This window comes from Parasteatoda tepidariorum, chromosome 10 (assembly GCF_043381705.1).
Source record: "Parasteatoda tepidariorum isolate YZ-2023 chromosome 10, CAS_Ptep_4.0, whole genome shotgun sequence".
Classification (NCBI taxonomy): Eukaryota; Metazoa; Arthropoda; class Arachnida; order Araneae; family Theridiidae; genus Parasteatoda; species Parasteatoda tepidariorum.
The window spans coordinates 65,087,593-65,108,837 of NC_092213.1; the positions used below are offsets into that span (position 1 = coordinate 65,087,593).

General features: G+C 30.5%; 1 protein-coding gene across 1 annotated transcript in view; it reads right to left on the reverse strand.

Moving 5' to 3' along the window:
- Positions 1–21,245, reverse strand: part of LOC107438083 (plasma membrane calcium-transporting ATPase 2) — a 156,825-nt gene that overhangs the window by 32,534 nt on the left and 103,046 nt on the right. Inside the window, 6 exon segments of the mRNA XM_043049232.2 lie at positions 3,363–3,402; positions 5,188–5,375; positions 8,132–8,334; positions 10,627–10,782; positions 13,936–14,070; positions 15,228–15,353. Of these exon segments, the coding sequence (XP_042905166.1) occupies positions 3,363–3,402; positions 5,188–5,375; positions 8,132–8,334; positions 10,627–10,782; positions 13,936–14,070; positions 15,228–15,353 (848 nt within the window).

Below are 21,245 nucleotides of genomic sequence, written 5' to 3' on the forward strand. Positions count from 1 at the left end.
GTGAATTTGGGGGCCAAGACATGACTTGAAAATCACTGGAATGCTCCTCGAACCAATCCATGACGATTCGACCCTTATGACATGGTGCATTATCCTGTTGGTAAACACCATCCCCCGCAGGAAAAACTGTTGCCATGAATGGGTGAACCTGGTCTGCAACTATGTTCAAGTAGCTTACAGACNAAGTCTATTTTTATTAACTCGTTTTTCAGTCTTTGATGATGAAATAGAAAACGCAACTCTGCTTTCTGACTAGCTAGAGTAGACAAAGGCGTAGCTAGACACTTTACTAAGGTAGAGCCATAATAGTAGTGAACGTTTTCACAGTTATATGAGAATTCAAGTAGTTAAGGCTTTTTAGAAATTTAATTTAACATTATTTCTATTACACTATTATAAATATATTATATTATATTATATTATATATATATAATTAGATATAATATATATGTAATTAAATCTGTACATAGTTTTTAACTACAATTTTTAAATATCGTCATTATATATTTTATGTCTACATTTAAAAAAGTAATTTTCACTCATTATCTAAATGCGAGAAAATTTGTTGTTCATAATTATTAATTAAATGCATGCTATGAGACAATTTCAGTGGATACAGTTTTTTTTTCCAAAAGAAAGTAAACTAAATAAAAAATTATTTTTTGATCAACAGCTTAAAAAACGTTTTCTTTATTTTATGCCGAAGATTATTAGAAAATAAACGCCAGCGAAAGTGAATTTTTGTTTTGAAAAAAAAAACAGGTTTGTATTTAAAAAAATTTTTAAATCACTTAAAAAATTTATTAATATACCGCTATGAGGAAAAAGAAGAATGTTATAAAAATTTAACCAATTGAAAATAATCCTAACATTTTAAATATTTGTAATAGCAATCAGAGTTAAACCTACCGAATACTAAAACTTAGAATAAACCGAATAATTTTTCTGCGTAATTATTATTTTAACGGTTAATTAAATTTTCTTAAAAATGGAATGTTAAAAAAAAGAAAAGTGTTTTTGGGGGATGACACCCTATTTTTTTTCAAAAAGGGGAATGAGGGAGCATTTACCTGGATGGAGCAGGGTGGACCGCATTTTTTAAAGTGCATAGGGGAGCACTGGTAAAGGTATGAATTTTTAGTGACAACTTATAATAAAATAAGATGGATTAAAAATTATTTCGGTAACTGTAATGACCGATAAACGAGGATAGATAAGAAAATAAGGTAATAGTACACAGGCTGTGTGGCCAAACTTTCCAACAAAAAATATTTTTAAGCACTTTAAAATAAAAATAACAAAATCATAATGATATGCACAGAAAGAAAAACTTAAAAACTTTAAAATAATGATAAAAGCATAATAACCCCAAACAAAATTTTACACGTGCAATTTTAAATATGCTTTTCATAGAATTGCACAATCTGCTTTTTTAAATTAATAATTACATTATAGAATTATTAAAAAAATTTATATAAAATTTTTACAAAAATTTATAATATTAATTATGAGAATTTACTTAAAAATCATATACAGGATTATATGTATTGATCATCATACTGGATCGATAAAACTGAGCAAAATAGAAAAATAATAAGAATGTGGCACATTAAGAAAAATCAAAATGAAAATGAATTCATACTGCAAATGTAAATTAGTAAACGACCTATTCTGTCTCCGAGAATGTGCACTTTAACATTTAAAAACTGAAGCGTAAAAAAAACATTCTAGCACAGTAAAACTACTGATTTTATGATTTTGCAAAAATTAAAATGCATTTATCATTTATGTAATTACTTTTCAATACAATAACCAAATTCATTTGATTTAGTTCAACTAATATTATTTAGAGATGTTGCAGTAATGTTTGCTTATTTTATTAAAATTTTTACAATATTTTGTAATTTTTTTTACATTTCTGAAATTTTAAATGAAAACAGCTTAAGAATTGTTTTCAACTAAAATACAATTTTAAATTAAATATAAGTTTAGGCAATTGCTAAAATGATACAAAGATAAATTTAAAGAAAAATTAAGTTTTAATAATCATTTCGGAAAATCGTTTTCTTCTCATTATTTTTTAAATTTTGAATATATATATATATATATATATATAGTTGTTACGTTTTAAGTTTAACCAGCTAGGAATATATAATTTGTTTTTTATATTTCTTTGTTTAAATAAAATACATTTTAAATCAGTTAAATAAGTTTCAGAAGAAATTACTTAGCATTTTTATGAAAAATTTTGAAATTCTAAAATTAGAGTTTTTTATCTTCGTCATCCAAGTTAATACCAATTAACGAAGCCCCCCATTGTTTTAATATGCAACATTTCTTTTTCAAAGATCAGTAATAGAAAGTAATAATGAATATATGAATGGAAATGATTTGAAACAAACAATCTATATCTTCCACGTCAGGAAGTAAAGTAACTTTTGACGATTTTATGTATGATTTATAACACGCTAGGATCAACATAGCATATAACTAACACAAGACCAGCTGAAACATGGATTGCGATGCCTGACGTCAGTGCTGAAGATCACTGTCAGTACCGGCCCCCCCCTCTGCAACTGTCAACTTCTCATATCGAGACGGCACTGCTTTAACCCTTGATTCATTTACCACTGAGAATATTTTACTCCAGCATTATGGTCGGTGTGAACCAGGACAGAATTTTTATCGACCAGTCATCAATGTGACTCGAATCAGTGACTTCACATTGGGAGGCAAGAGCTCTATCCCCTGAACTATCACGGCTCTGTATTTAATATTTGTAAATTATGCTAAATGTATGATAAATCAAGCCTATTTTTCTACAATAATGATCTCTTGAGTCGCGATGGCTCAGGAGATAGAGCGTTTGCCTTCCAATGAGGTGAACCGGGTTCGAATCCCAGCAAAGGCTGGTCAATACGAATTCCGTATCCAGCTTGCTGACTTGAAATATCCTCAGTGGTTGACGGATCATTGGTTAGAGTCCCATTGCTGTCATGCTAATCGTGGGAGGTTCTCATGGTCTTCCTCTCCATGTAACGCAAATGAGGGTTAGTTCCGTCAAAAAGTCCTCCACGAAGGCAAATTTCTCCCAAAACTTGATCTAGGAGTTCCCTTGTCTTCTGGATTGGGTTTAAAATTACAAGGCTACGGAGTTGAACATTAGAAGTCATAAACCCAAAATTTGGTTCGACTGTTCAACGACGGTTATAAAATAAAAATTATAATATAATAATCTCTTGAGTCGTGGTGACTCATGGGATAGAACACTCGCTTCACAACGAGGTAAACCGGGTTCGAATCCCAACAACGGCTGATCGATATGAATTTCACTCCCGGCTCGCTCCGACCACAGTGCTGACAAAAATATCTTCAGTGACGAACGAATTATGGCTTAAAGTCCTCTTGCCATCAGGCTAACCCTGTGAAGTTTTTGGGACTTTCCTCTCCAAGTAACGCAAATGTCACTTAATTCTCTCAAAAAGTCCTCCATGAGGGCAAATTTCTCCCAATACTTGATTTGGGAGTTCTTTGTGATATGGCGCAAGCCTGTGGTCAAAAAAATATTATGAAGATACTTATATCCGCAGTGTTTCCGAACATATATATACTGAAATTTTTAGCGGATTGATACATAAATACGGATTTGTGTAAGGTACATGCACGCATATATATAAACATTCTGCTTTATTTGTATAATTTTTTTTTTGCAATTTTTATTAAAGTAAGTGATTCCTTTGTTAAAAATATAAATAAATTTTTATAAACTTAAATATCCTAAGGAATAGATGCGTAGTTTTGTTCTCTAACCTCTACAAAATAATTTTGTCTCGCAAAAAAAAAAGAAAGCATTTTGAGAGAAAAAAATAATAGTTTTAAAATTGAACCCGCTTAATTGTGGGAAATAATTTAATTAGTGTCATTCTTGGCTTACAGCCACCATTTTCTCGGAAATTTGGCAGACAAATTACAACTCCTTGTGGCGAAAAGTAATTTCTATTATACCATAACGACTAAAAATAAAATAATTTAAATTGTTCCGTTGACAATGAGTTAAACCAAGCTGTTAAATAAAAAACATTTTTATAATTTCCAAAACTGATAATTTGTCAGACAAACAATAACTAAACTTATATTCGAAAAGTTAGTTTTGGCACTTGTCCATATTTCGTAAGAATTTTACTTCTTTGTTATAAACAACTAACATGCATTTTTCTTTTAAATTCAAATTTTTTTTCATTTGAAATTTTTTTTCACAAAGAAGTTATTCTTTTGTTTATAAAGATATTCTTAAAGATAAACGATCACAATTGGTATTAGAATGAAATAGAAAAGAAATATGATGACACGTATTATTCGAATGTAAATTCATAAATATTTCATTATTTATTTTTCTTTCTTATTAAATACAATGAAGTTACATTTTTGATTACTTTTCTATGTAACCGTGTACTCTTTGATTCCTACTATTACCGTATAGGAAATGAATAAATATTAATCTTTCATTTAAAAGCGTCTATATAATTTTTAACTTTTATTTAAAAAGGTGATATAATTGGTGAATATATTTTTATGCAACAAATAAATAATCCTTAATATATTTTCGTGCAACAAAATGTCAAAAAAGTTATATAGATTACAAATCCGTATGTGAATTAGAATATAATTATTATAGAGATAGTCATCAAAATATTTTAAAAAACTTTAAAATAATCGATGAAATATTAAATTTTCATTGATTAATTAAATGTAGAGTAACTATACTGCTCCAAACAAGAGTACAAACTTTTAATATAGACTACGTGGCGCTTAAAACTATGTCTGAGTCATAGAAATGCACGAATAAAACAGAAAGAAAAAGTAAATGCCTCTAGGAAATGTCGAGGATGTAGAGTACGTTTTCATCTGAAAAATTTTCTGACATTTTTTTAAAATTAGTTAAATTGCGATAACTACTTAAAGTAGTTTTTAATACTGTAATTTTCGTTGTAATACATATTCAATTACAGTGATACAATAAATATTACTATAAAAAATTACGATATATCAGAATTTTTTGTTAGGGTAAAAGTACTGGTACTTTTAGGGTAAAAGTACTGGTACTAATACTTTTTATTTTTTATTTTCAAAAAACTAGAATAAAAATACATATTAAAAAATTCATTTTATTCAAAACAAATATATTACATAGAAAAAATGAAATCCATGTAAAATTAAGTAATAATGCAAATGTACTCACTACTAATGAAAGCTTCTACCACTGTCATCCTATTGGTTGTAAGAGTTCCTGTCTTATCGGAACAGATGGCAGTAGCGTTACCCATAGTTTCACATGCGTCAAGATGCCGCACAAGATTGTTATCTTTCATCATTTTCTAAAAAAAAAAAATATAATTACATTCTAATAAAAAAATTAATTGCATAAATAAAACAACAAAGTACTACTTTAACTGTTCACTTATATTTTCCACTTATATTTTCAACACTTAGAGCATTTCAAATTTCCACTTTCATTTTTTACTCTTAGAACATTTTAAACTAATACTTTCTCTTTTTACATTTACAGCTTTTATATTTTAGAAATGGAGTATATTTCTAAGAAAAAAATTATTCGTGTTTTATTCTTTTTTTCATTGTTACTGTATATTTCTTGAAGAACGCGATTTCGACATCCTTCTGCAGTAGGCCTTTAACCCACAAATTCCTTAATGTACCAAAAGATGCGTCAAATTTCGTTTTTCTTTTTCTTTTTTTTTTCGTTTGTAGGAAGAAAATGGGAAAAATTATGAATTAAATTATAAGAAAAATGACAATCTCGAACCTGAACTCTGTGAAGTAATGGACAGATTTTATGATTTCAATGTTAAAATAAGTTAAGAGAATAAAAATAATAAATTGCACTATAAGTTAAAAAAGGTTGTTGCGATTTTAATTGAATTGGAAAACAACTTTAATTGGAAACTTAAAAAATCCAAATGGACATTTTAGATTTCAAAATATTCATTCTAAAAAGGTATAGGAAAATTGAAATTGAATTGACAGACAAAATAGAGATTCATAAGTTAAAAAACAAAAATAAAAACATTAAATAACCAAGTGAATGTCAAACACTTTTTTTCACACTCGCCCTACTAAGTTTTATCGTCATATTATTTCGGGTAAATACAATTTTCTAATGCAATGATTACAAATAGAGAGATTTTGCAAAGCATTAAAGTTTCTCCAAGCTCTATCACTAACGCTATTTAAGCTTTATGGATCATGCATGAAATTTTAACTACAAATCTCAATATAGCTGAGAGTAAAAACAAGGTTAGCGTTACGGTTAATGTAAGACAAATACAATAAAAAGAGAGAATTTGCAAAGTGCTACTACGGTCCCCTTTATACTAACCCCGATATTTAAGCTTCACGGAGCACGTGCAAAAATTTCCTTACAAATTGCAGTGTCGTTAAGGTGTAGAAAAAAAACGTAAAGTACGACAATCACTGTTTAAAATTTCTCTAATTTGTTCTATTCATACGCTAAAAAAATCAGAACAGATCTCTCGCAGATTTCGCACGAAAAGATGCTAGTGCGTCACCAACATGTCCACACCTGATTTTATGTAACGAGTCACGTGTCTTCAGTGGTTAAGCCTAATTTTATCTAATAAGTCACGTGTCTTCAATGGTTAAGCTTAATTTTATGTAACGAAACACGTGCCTTCAGTGATTAAGCCTAATTTTATGTAACGAGTCACGTGTTTTCAGTGATTAAGCCTAATTTTATGTAATGAGTCACGCGTCTTCAGTGGTTAAGCACTGAATGAAGCATTTGTTATCTCATAAAAGTAAAAACATTAATAAAATCACAAATAGTTTGTTTTTTAAAATCTATAGGCCACATGGTGCACCTTTTTGTGTAAGATAAAAGAGGGGAGGATGGAAAAAAACAAAGGTAATACAAATGGGCTGGTTACACCAGTTTGTGAGACAGTTAAAAGAGTAAAAATGATAAAAATTGCTTTTTAAAGAAGTAGAATTATAAAAAAAAATCACTATTTTTGCCATCACTGCTACTCTATTCTACCAATGAAGGTGCACCATTAATCACCCAAATGCGTTAAGTTTTAATAATTACAAAATTTGTGATTAACGTCTTTTAACTTTAACTGTTGTCTTTTTCATATTTGTTATCACTGTCAGATTTAAAATTGTAGCAACAGAAAATAGCAAATTTTATGAACATATTTTTGTTAACATTCAAAATGAACAGTTAATGTTATGACAAAAGTATGTGGCGTATTATTTTTTTTATTTTTTCCAGAATGAAGTTTTTTCTCCCAAGATAAGAAAATAGTATTTCTTTTCCTTAATGGTTTTTCTTTTCGTTACTATAAACCATGAAAAAAGCACTTATCGCGTAGTATTGTTGTTTTTTTTCTAAGCTAGTAAAATAGAGTTTTGTTTCCATAATATCTCTTCTTTTGTGTATACTTGATAAAAAAAAGCAATTTCACGGAATAAGTTTTTTTCTTTTTCTCTGCTAGGAGAATACCTTCTATTTTAAGATTAAAAAACTTATTAATGAAATGAGCAATCAAATACCATGCAACATTTAAAATATACACTGAGAAGTTCATATTTTAATATTGCATTCTTCTTTTTTTCTTCAAGAAAGTATCCTTTTATGCCAATATTTAAGTAATGGAAATGAGAAGACTTACGCGATGCTTTTTTTCTATCGTAAATACCATAAAATTAAAATTAAATGTTTTATATAACGCCTACACCCTTATGCAACTGAAACAAGTTCTTCGATTCTATTTCTTCTAACTCGTTCGATCGCTATTTGATGGTGATCGATTTTCTAATTTCAGTCCTAGAAGGATTTCTTATTAATCATCAGATTTAATTATCAGTCCTAGAAGGATTTCTTATTAATCTTCAGATTTGATTATCAGTCCTAGAAGGATTTCTTATTAATTTTCAGATTTAATTATCAGTCCTAGAAGGATTTCTTATTAATCTTCAGATTTAATTATCAGTCCTAGAAGAATTTCTTATTAATCTTCAGATTTAATTATCAGTCCCAGAAGCATTTAAATGTTTTATTTTAGTAAAACATGGTTTCCAGCTTGTTAATTACCTTGACGGAGTAGGCTAGGGCAAGGGTGACGGCGAGGGGAAGTCCCTCGGGCACGGCGACTACTAGCACCGTAACACCGATGATCAGGAACTTGACCAGCAACTGAGAATGCTCCGCCTTCCACGTGTTTTCATTCACTACAAATGTCGTGATGGCGAAACGAATCATCAGGATTACCACGGTTAATGCCGCGATCGTCGAACCTAAAAGACAACAATATAATTTTAGGAAAAACGAAGAAAAACAACACTACACAAAAAAATTCATTTAAGATTTTAAGTGTCCCAGTGTGGGGCTAGTAGATATTTACAATGTCAACCTTCATCTATGCAAAGGTACCCCAACATAGAATGGAGTTAACATACTAGTCTTTTATACTAGTGAATTGGAATTGTATTTTTGTAGTGGTAGATACACTACAGTACCAGAGATGTCAACTTGCTCCGGACAGCAGATATATGTTTTAAAGTGGTAGTTTATCAATTGTGATTCTTGGTTTAATAAATTCAATTTAGTAGATTTTTATCCACCACTATTTCTAAATAATTCGTAAGCTTATATAATTCGCCACTTTATAGTACCTCTGTCATGCTATACCTTTTAAAAAGCAAGCAAAAAAAGCCATATATTTGAGAAATTTACTTTGTAGTTATTTACCGTTTTTTTTAATTATTTTGGCGAGTCCGGAGCAGTTGGCATCTCTGCAGTACTCCCCCCCCCCACACCAGAATTTTTTCTGTGATAGAATTCGATGAACGGGATACCCGTAGTTGATTTATTTCTGTTTTGTGCTAAACCGTTAGAGCTGTATTTAGATTACCGTACTTTTGAGTGCTGAACGTGAGTGCTGTATTAAATTCACTGTCGTGGTCACTCCTGTGTTTCCTTTAGCAGTCGAGTGTATGTAGGCTGACGTTGTGTTTAATTGAGACTGAGTTCTAAGAGCGCGAGGAGGCGGATAATGTCGCAGTCACAAGTAGCAAGTCAACTTTTCAATGTGGACCATCCAAAGTAGACGTGTTCAAGTCGAAGTGGACGTTAATATCAAGATCGGCGTGTTCATATCACATCCGAAGGTCACCAATGTGGGGTTAGTAGGTATCTGCAATGTCAACCTTCAACTATGAGAAGGTATCCAATATGGAATTGAGTTAACATGTCTTATATACTAGTGAACTGAAATTGTACTTTTGTAGTGGTAGATACACTACATCCAGAATGTTTTGTTATCCATATTAGATCTGCCAAGAGCAAGCCAGTTGGCTATGATCGCCAAGAAATCCAATGTTTCGATTGATGAAATGATTAGAGGCAGTTAAAAAATTAAAACTTGGGACATCTGTGCTGCATAGCACTCTCACTGAGTAACGAAACAGAGCAATCGCCAATTGTCATCAAACTTCTACTGATGCAGGTTTTTCTATTCAATACACAACCATCTTTTACACGGTTCCTGCAAAAACTTAAGGTTTATTTGAGGTGTTAAGGTTGATTTGAGGTTTAATTGAAGTTGACTTCAAAAACAACTTTAAAAAAAACCAGCCTCCCAAGGTTTATGATCAAGGTGAATGAAGTTTTTTTATTCACACTTGAGGTTGATGGAAATCTATCTTTGAGCAACCAGCTGATAGTTCTTATTTTTAAGGTGTGCAGGTTACTTTTTCGGCACTTCTAGCAAACAAGTATGTTATGAGGTGTGTATCATTTCACGCGATTTCAACTAAAAGCATTGCTGAGTTACATAAGAGGTTGAATTTATGAAGTATAAATGAGAATGAAAATGAGGTTTATTGATAATGTTATTTTTGGTGCAAAACATAAAGCTCATTTTCTACCTCAAAACAACCTCAAAAGCACCAGGGTTTATTTTTAATACTTTGACGCGGATGAGTTAACTAATTTTATGTGCTCAGCGTCCTCGGTACAGCTAAACGGTGGTATTGCAGTCTCCTGTGATTTTTTGAAACTATCAGACTTGTCTACTTAGCATTTAGGCAACCCAAATGCAATTTAACCCTTTGCTTACGCCTGGTACAATAAGTGGACCAGAATAGCTTTGTAATGCTAAGAGCTGTAAGCAAAAGATTGAATAAAATAGATTTGTGCCTATTCTATTTTGAGGTAACCATGTGACATAGAACGCTGGTCTCTCTAACAACCTCTTTTTCTTATGGAATAATTAGTTTTGAGTTTGTGTTTGCTAATTTACCTAGACAGCGTTACGGACGGAATTTGTGCGGTTATCTAAACTAGTGCAAAAGCGGCCCTGACCGGAGATCTTCCTACCCGTAAATTAAATAAAAAGCATCATAAATGGGAATAGTTCTGCCATTTCTTCCTGGATTTCCGAAAGAGTTTGCAGTGCTGAATCTCTTAAAAACCGAAACATAATTAATTTCAGTAGATTAAATAAGTCTGTAAACATACTGAATGGGATAATCTCAGGTAATAAGTCAAATAATATGGAAAATAAATAAAGTGTAGAAAAGTGATACCTGCATATCCAATTTGAATGGCTAACTTGGTTAATTTGGCTTGCAGCACGGATTTTTCTTTATGAGGATTGCTGTCCTCTGCGCTTCTTTTAGGAGCTTCAGCTTCTCCTTCATGAGGCGCAGTATCATTCGGAATGTTAGCTTCTCCATCTCCAGCTGCATTCAAAAATTACTCATTATTAAACATTATTTTATAATTTTTTTTAACATTCTTTATTAATTTGTCATCGGAATTTTAAAACAGATACCGTAAGCTCTAGAGGGTATACCGTAAGCACTAAAAATACAAAACTCCAATTGAAACGAAGCCCGATTTTCAATTTTTTTTTTTTTATGTTTTTAAATCAAAGACTTTTCAAAAATGTATTTTTCTTTATGAGGATTGTTCTCCTCTGCGCTACTTTTAGGAGCTTCTCTTTTTCCTTCATGAGGCGCAGTATCATTCGGAATGTTAGCTTCTCCATCTCCAGCTGCATTCAAAAATTACTCATTATTTAACGCAAGAAATTATTTAACAATCTTTATTCATTTATTATCGGAATTTTAAGACAGAATTTTTAATAATCCACACATATAATAAAATAAAATATCTGAGTGCGTCTGTGCAACGTATTGTGGATATGCCATAAGCACTAAAAATGCAAAATACAAATTGAAACGAAACCCGATTTTCCTCTTTTAAGTTAGAGACATTTAAAAAACGAAGTTTTCTTATTGGTTCAGCGAAACCATTGTTTTAAATTAAGCTATGGGCAAATATATAGTTTTCTATATATAGTATGTACATAGTAATAATAATATATAGTAATCTTTTAAAGATACCAACAGCGACGTTTGTAAGTTTATAACTCTAATCAAAACAGTTGTTTACTGCGAGTTTTTTAATACTTAATTAATTTTTATTCGTCATTCCAGATTATCTATATAATCAACAAAGACCTAGCAGTAGCCTTGGCGGATTACCACAATGCACCACCAAATTAGTATTTTAAAGTTATCTGAAATCACACGTTTATAGATCATTTTCAAACATTCAGGCTAAAGCGTCAACTCTCCTTCCTCTGTCAGTAGTAACTGGTGAATTAATTGCTGTTATTATGAAATTATATTGATTGCGGTTCCTTATGAAAATGAGAGAAAATCTAAAACAAAAATTTCAGAAAGTCCAAAACGAAAAAAAAAATATGTTTCCTAAAAGATATTTAAAAAAAAAAAAGTTTAATTGCTATATTTTGTTATTATCGGCGTAATTAGCCTAATTGACAGCAAAGTTAAACAACGCTTTTTTACCAAGATGGAAGTCTCGCATTTGGTCCATGTGCTTTTTATTGAATAATTAAAAAAATAAATAAAAAAGATTCATTTAGTTAATCAAAGTTCCCCGATTATCAACGTTCTGTGATTATCGGTCTGATTAGCCTAATAGACATAAATGTCAACTACTACGTTTTAACCAAGGTAGACATGAAATGTTACGTACGTGAAAGCCGACCGTCTTTTCACCACATGCGGCTAGTTTGAAATAATTTTAACATGGTAATTTATTATAGTATTTGCATCTATATCTGAATTGGAGATTGATCGTTCTGTGGTTCAGGTCAAAATTACGATTTGTGGATGAATGAATGAGTGTATGGATGGGTTCGTCCTATAAACAGATGCGACTAATGAGTGTGGCAGAAGTCTAATTCTTGGCCACAGATGGCGCCACTGACAAACAAGAACAATCGCACCCCATGCCTAAAGTAGCTCATGCCTAATGTAGCCCAGTCTACATTTACGCAAATATTAACAATATAAATACAAATATAACATAAATATATGCAAATATATTATACAATTGGTATAAAATTTATAATATATAACAATACCAAATTTAACTGGAGAGAAAAGTTGCTTTATTTCGAAGTTTATATAGTATTCAAACAATGAAATAGCTACCAATGTATTTGATACAGCGTAGCAGAAATCTATTTATACCTCTCAAATCTATTTAAATTTATCTTTGCAAATCTAAAATAAATGCTGCCGTGCTTATGTTTAAACAATCTAGTGTTAGATAAATAATCCCAAGAAACTGAAGTAGTAAGATATTACTTGATTAAAAAACCTCATTGGTTTCAAAAGTATGCAAACGGAAATAAGTCAACAAGTTTCAAGCGCTTGAAAACAGATGCCCATTTCTCAAACTTGCCAGACATGAATTAAGAAGTAACAAAGGTGATTTTAAATCAATAACGTAAGTTTCATATTTCAAATCACTTTTGCTTCATTTTATCCATACCTACCAAGTCTTGAAATAGGCGCCTATTTTTGAGTGCTTGAACTATGTCGACTTTTATTTGCATCTGCATGTTTTTGAAGGCAAGAAAGTTTTTTAATCAAGTAATCTAGTATTATGCTTTTATACTATTTATTTTACTTCTTAATATTTTAAAGTAAGAAATTAGTAATAATAATTGCATTTTGTATGGGGGAAATAGAGAAAAACTTATTTTCTAGGCACACATATGTTTCGATTCGAAAAGTAGGTTTAGTCTTTAGTATGTTTAATTTACTTTCTTACTATAGTTTAGTTTTCTTTTTGACGTATTTATATACTTTTAAAATTAAACAATAAATTTTACGTATTTATGTGTGTCTCTAGTGTTGTCAACTTGGATCGAGGAATACCAGCAGTTTTAAAACCACGTAAGATATATATACCTATATAAAGTCGTTTATCTATTTAAATACTTTTAGTAAAGAGGGCCAGAACAAATGAAATCATAGTTTACAGTTATTAGTTTAATATAGTTTTAGTATTTAAAAATATTGTATTCTCTGTGTGAAAGTGCGAGATGCAATCTATACTTTTTTTATTTCCTATGAGCTGCACAATCAGTCTTCCCGATGAGCAGACCTGGTGCATTTTCCAGAAGTGGTATTCACTCTTTCAGGACCACCACAATGGGTGAGATATCGTTGGTCATGTAAATTTGGATGTCTAGTTTCTGCCACACTAGATGGCAGCGCCTAGACTCTATTTGGATGCTAAAGTGCACTAGGAATTTAATTTTGCCGGAAATGCCAAGAGCCAATAAGGCACTCCAGAGATCTTTTACATGTCGCATAATCATACGACATGGTCGCTGAGGATTTTCTGCATCCCGAAAATCCAGTGTCTGGGCCGGGGATCAAACCCGCAGACATGGGCTCAGAAGGGCGACGACAAACCAACTGCGCCACCCAGCCACTTTCTATCTATACTACTTTATATTATCTATACTACTTTATATTATCTATACTACTTTATATTATCTATACTACCTTTAGGATTTGGCTTTGATGGTGCTGCTTGTTCTTCTTTGGCTGCTCCTAACAGTGTAAAGATGATACCAGCTTGGGAGTTGACCCCTACTGCCGTGACCACCATCTTCCCACTCCCTTCCATCACATGCGTACCTACACAAAAACATACAGTGTTAATTAACGCAATGAATATTTTAACTAGATTATCATATTGTGATTTTAGTCAATGGGTATCTTAACAATTATATCATATTAATGTTTAAACTCATGTATGACTTAGCCGGGATGACTCAGGGGTTAATGCACTGAAGTGTTATTGTAAAAAACTGGGTTTCAATCTCGAGTGGTGGCATGAAGACCTCCCAGCTGCAGATCGATGGGTACCAGTTTGTCTAAGAAGTGAAAATGGCCTGCGTGCAGTGATGTCCACATTGCCACAATCAAGCCGCTGATCACCCTCCTGGCACACAATGAGCTGTTGTGGGAATCCTTTACTTTATTAATGTAAGACTTATTTATTATATTTTATTGCTTTTTAACCCAATGGATATCCTAATTATATAAATAAATATCTTAATTATAGTGTTGTATTGTTGCCTTACCTAACGGATGCATTAATTACGATCTATGTTAATGTAACCTATACGGATTTCTTAATTATGATATCATTTTGTTGCTTAATCCCATGCTTAGAGAAAGTATCTGGTTTGTTGTTGATAAATCTAATAGATTTCTTGTTTGTTGTATGATGTAGTTTCTTAACTCAATGGAGACTGCTACTTAACACTACGGATACTTAAATTATAATATTTCATTGTTACTTAATAGATATGTTAGTTATGATATCGAGTTGTTACTTAAAAAATTTATATCTTAGTTATTGATATTATTGCTTATTAAGTTGGTAATTATTTTGTCTTTGGGATGATAAGAACCAACTTTACCTGATAACATGGAATCTAAGACTTTTTTCTTCATGCGATCTGATTTACTCGTTAACGAACTTTTATCAACTTTCAGATCATTGCTTTAGATGATGGCACCAAATCCAATCGATTTCTGATTCATTCTATGATATGTTTTCTTAACTCGGTGGATATTCTAATTATGGCACTGTATTGTTGCTTTAATCAATGGATAACTTAATCATATTACTCCACTTTTGAATAAAATACAGATATCTTAATTATGCTATCACATTGCTGCGTAAAAAAAGGACATCATAATTATGATATCACATTATGATATTATTGCTTAACCAATGAACACGTTAAAAAAATTTTTTTTGGGATGATAATGATGAGTCTTACCTGAGAGCATCATGGGGTCAAAGTCTTCTCCCTTCTTCACGTGATCTGATTCACCCGTTAACGAACTTTCATCTACTTTTAGATCATTGCTTTGGATGATGGAACCATCCGCGGGTAAGAGATCACCTGTGGAACAAGAAAATAAACTCTTAACATATTTTTATGCGTTTTAACCCCTTTCTTCTCGCTCCCGTGAAAATGACGGGGCGAGGTTTCACCCTCTATTTCTCGCTCCCGTGATATTGACGGGCTGGAGTGTTCAGTCGTAACGCCCCAATAAGAATTTTACACACCAGATGACAGTACCAGGATATTTCTAAGGTAATTGTAGATAGTTAGTTTATTTTAAACTAGATGTCAGCACTAATCAAATACGTAATACAAATACATGAGCCAAAAAATGGCACTTTTATGATCGTTTTCTTGAAAATTAACCGATCGTTAAGGGGTTACTAATATTTAAATTGACAAATTTTTAGATACATTTCCATGCTTAAAAAATTAATTATATACAAGTGACCAAAATAAAATTTGTGAGTTGAATGTCATGCAAATTTGTACATCGTTTAAGAGAATGCAATTTTACATGGCAAAGTGAAGAAATTGAAAAAAATCTGTTAAATAGTTTCTGAGAAACTGAATTTTAAATATTTTTAAAATTGGGTTTCTTAGGAACTATTTGATCTATTGAATTCAAATTTTTTATTCGGGCATGTCAGATTGTGTTCTTTAAAATGGTGTAAAAAAGTTATACATTACATTTCAAGCTTTTCCGACAATTATTTAATAATATAATGAAAAATAATAATTTGCTAAAAGTCTTTTCTTTTTTTTGCATGAAATTATCTTTGGATAAACGAATTTTATAATTGAGTGGTAAAATTTTTCAATTACCTTAAAAAGTTCACGAGATAGGGTGAAATTCGCAAAAAGTAAAATTAACGTAAGGGGGGGTTCAAATTTTGGACCACTCTCTTATTCAAACTATTGGGACCATATTTCTCAGATTGTGGCTGCCTCCTATATTCTAGGAGTCGAAAATCCGAATCTGTCGTATTCAGTGAAAGTACGTTTTGTGTCTGATTGCGTAACATAAAATATCTCTAACTAATTAATTCGCATATTTGAGCTCACCCTCACGAACCATTAAGATTGAATTCTAAAGCAGGAAGATCCAGTCGTTAGATCAGAAGTTACTCTGGATCTTTTTAATTTTGAGCAATGTATATCTTAAAACATTTATAAGACTTAATAAGAGCCTTGGATACTCTCCAGTTAAATTTGAAAACCGAATTATGAGCGTGCGAGTGTATTAGTTATTAAACTATAGAAAGATCATGCTTCAAAAAAATATAAAAATTCATTTAAATTATAATTCTATAGTGAAAAATCTATACATTATATTCTATAATGCAATTCAATTTTGCAAATACCTCTGAAATTTGTTTTTATTGAGGTCTATTAGCTTATCATTAAAGAGATTCTTGCATTTTAGTAATAAAATTATTGTTACAGATTTTATTCTATAATTCATGTAGAAAACTGTATATCTACAAAAAGAGATTATTCGTAAAATTTTACTATCAATCTTGAAATTTTATTGATTTTTCCGCATAGAACTCCCTAGATAAGTTTTATTGTTTTAAAAGTTCCTCTTTATACTTTGTATCTCTAACAAAAGTAGATAAAATTGACATACTGAACTAGAATTTAACATTTGCTTTTTAATGCAACAAAGAGGTATCAAAATCAATTGATTGTTTCATAACTTTATACAATAGTTACATAATGTGTAGTGATTAATATAATGGAAGATATCTATTTTATGTCATCATGCATATTATAGATTTTATGTAATTTACAATATCATCGCTTTGTATTTTATGGAAATATTGTTTATCGATATTTGTGCAAATGATTTTCAATGATTTCTAATTTCTGGCAACATTAACTGTATTTCCAAATAACACTGAAAATCTGTCAAATTTATACACGCAATTATAGAATTGTTTATGGCTGTATTTTTTAATGGCAATAAATATATTTGTAAAGAAGATTTAATAACTTTCTCAATTTGTTAAAAATAATCGAGACGCATAAAAGTTTCACAAAATATATTAATTATATCTAGTTGTAAAAACCGACTGTTTGCAAAAAGGTGTCATTATGTAGCAATGAGCCAGTCAAACACTTTTTAGGATAATTGCGATGAGCTCAGATATTTTAGGCTAATTAGAAAATCCAACATTCATTTCTCAATTAAACTGATTTACCATACTTCTATATTAGGAGTGTGGATATCATACAAAGCTGGATTTGATAAGCATGACTCATCTCAAACCGGTTGAGTAAATTTTTGTACATTTGTACACTAACAATGAGCCAGCCTAACACTTTTTAGGATAATTGCGATGAGCTCAGATATTTTAAGCTAGTAAGAAAATTCAGCATTCATTTCTCAATTAAACTGATTTACCATACTTCTATATTAGTAGTGTGGATATCATACAAAGCTGGATTTAATACACGTAATTCTTCTCAAACCGGTTGAGTAAATTTTTTTTACTTTTGTAATAACCTTAAACGCACAAAGGTTGATTGTAAAGTCTGAAAAATGTCAGACAAAATGAAAAATGCTGAACATGCTCGGTTTCGTAGCACAATGAGGTGAGCATTTGCAACCACGTCAATATACATTGAACTGATAAATAACTGATGAAACCGATAAATATACAAAACATGAACGAAGAAAAAAAATTTCTAGTGTTATTACCGTATCATATGATTATGACATTTCTGATTAAAAAAAAACAATTGTGCTAATAAAAACTGAAATATACGATATTAAAACATTACATTCATTCAGTAATATCTCCATTCATATGGAAACGGTTTGCTGAAAATTCTAATTTTAATAATTTTAGTTCTTATATTTTTAGTATATTTATATATTATATTCAGTGTATTTTTAGTATATCACCACACATTTAGTATAAAATTCAAAACTGAAAATTAATTTAATCGAATAAAGGGCTTTTCTGTCATGATCTAAGATATCATGATGAAATTTAAAAAAAATTATGACACATTATAAAACCTAATTTCCCTGCTAATTTTACCAAAATCATTACCAAAGTGCTTTGGTAAAATATACCTAGCTTTTTGATGTTCTCATAGAGCTAGAAACACGATAAATTTTACCACATTCTGGTAGTTTCAACCAACTTTTTTCTCAGTGGTCTTGATAATTTGATATATAAGTTATACGAAGATTTTTTTATTCCAAGTTTTACATATATTTTTTAAATATTGTAAAAAAATAATTAAACACTGTGGTAACTTGAGGTAACTTGAGGTATTTTGATAATTTTTTTTAAAAGCATGAATCCCAGTAAATTAAAAAAAAAACTGTATTCTGATTTAAGAGCAATCTTTAATGTTTCGTTTATTAGCATGTTGTATCTCTAAACTGTTTACTAAAAAATTGGGATAGTAAAACGTGACACAAGATCAATTACATGATTCCGTTAAATTAAATAAAATAAAAAATTTTATAATGAACCAATAAAGTTTCTCTTTTATTTACTAATAAACAAGTCTTTAAAATATTGAATGAAAGCAACCGAAATCTTAAATATACCTTTCAATAAATATAAGTTTGTAAAGTGAATTACTCTAAAGTAAGAAAAGACAAAATAAATTTTATTTTCTCACCTGAAAGTTTCAAGAATAAAGTGTGAAACTCTTAAGAGATAGAAAAACTTTGCAAGTTTCATTTATTTTTTCATGTCATACATATTTCACAATTTTTTCTAATATGTTTGTTATTTTAGGGCTAAGATGATTGATTTTTATTTGATAATTTTATGTCAAAACAGCTTTTAAAGTTATTTTAAAGGAACTCTTCTATTTATTTTTCTTTACCTGTCTGGATTTTTTTCGGGTGAGAAATAGCCTTTCTTCAAGAAGTTTGTCCCATTTATTTGAACTTAGAATAACTGCTATTTCAGAACTTGAAATTGAATTTCCAAGAAAAGTGCAAAGTAAACCGCCTTTCAAACAAAGTTTGATTAGTTAACCTAACATCGAAAAAGATCAAACACACATTTGCAAGAGTGAAAAAAAAAGACAAAATTAAAACTAAAACAATTCTAGTTTTTGAAAAGTGTATTTATTGTTTAAATAATAACTTTCATTTTTTTTCTTTCGTGAATTAAAACAAAGACAATGAGTTTTTTGTCGAATTTTTTTTCTTCAAAAAACTAAATATCTACTAAAAAAAATGGTCCAGACTACAAGAAAATGATAAAGCTTACCATGTTCTATGGGAACACCAAAATCTTCGTAATTTTTACCGAAATATTTTGGTAATGATTTCGGTTAAATTACCAATAAATTATGGTTTTATAATATGAGATAAAATTTGGTAGATTGATCAGAACACTTTAGAGCAGGGAATTAAAACTATTTATTTGGGTTAAATTTAATTTTCGGTTTTGTATTTTTCACCGAAGATGTTGTTATAAGAACTAATTTCGAAAACCTGAATTTTTGGTAAACCATTTCAATTCGAATAAAAAAAAATTACACTTTTTATAATAGGTGATAAAATTTGGTAATTTTATCACGAAACTTTAGAGCAGGGCATTAAAACCATTTATTCAGATTAAATTGAATTTTTAGTTTTGTATTTTTCACTAAAGATGTAGTAATAAGAATTATAATTTCGAGTACCAGAACTTCTGGTAAACCGTTTCCATACGAACGGAAAAATTACCAAATGAATGGTTTAGATTAGTGTGAGAGAAATTATTTTAAAAGGTAAATAAAATAATTGTAGTAAGCAGGGTGATTTTTTTAAAAAAAAATAATTTTGTACGTGCTTTCATTTGAAAATTTTGTGAAGTGAAAAATTAAGAAAAATTGTGGTCAAGAAACTTGACATTGTTATTAAAGTAAAACATTTTCAGTGGCGAAATGTTTACAGCCTTTTTGCAACAAAAACTTTTAGTGATTGAAGTAAACAATCATTTTTTAATATTTTGCACAGATTGAACTGATCTTTGGTTGTCATATGTCTTAAGCACAAAGTAAATGCGTCACGATGGCACTGTGGTTAAAGCATTCAGTTGTTATTGTAAAGAATCTTGAATTCTTCTTTTCTCGAGAATCTTCTACAAGAATGGACGCTGACACCTGATATTGCAAGAGAGATTCCGAGTGAAATGAGTTGATAATGGGAACAGAAACTGTTAATTTCATTTTGACTTTATTCGCTCGTCATATGCAGCTAACTTCATGTGGAACGATTATAAACTTATCAAACCAAAATTTTATATTTTATAACTAGGGTTGAACAGCCAACCCAATTCTGAGTTTAAGACTACCAATGTTCAACCCCGTAGCCTTGCAATTTTGAACTCAATCCAGAAGACAAAGGATTTCCTGGATGAAGCATTGCGAGAAACTGACCATCGTGAAGGACTTTGTGATAGAACTAACCTGGATTTGCTTTACATGGATAAGGAAAACCACGAAAACCTCACACAGTTAGCCCAACGAGAAGGGGACTCTATCCCCTGATCCGTCTACCACTGAGGATATTTTATGTTAGTACTGTGGTCAGTGGGAAAGCATGCGATAAACTAAAGACGTATAGAAAAATAGAAAAATCGTACAAAAGTTTTTTTTATTATTATAAATTGGGGTGAAAAAAGACATGGACTATTGCACTTAAATACTTATTTCTATTAATTATGCACCACCAAGAAACTATTAATTATAAGGTACAATGACTTGCACTTATTCTATTCTGTTTTTGGTAAATGTCACGAAGGGTCTCTAAACAGGACATTGTAAGCGCAAACTTACGTCATCTCTCCTGGATGACCTATCGTGCTACGAGTTAATTATATAGACCAAAACACCCTTTTTAAGAGAGGGAGGGATTGAAATATCTTATTATGGATTCAGCTCATTTACTGAGTTAACCATTGACTGCATTAATCTGCATGTTTA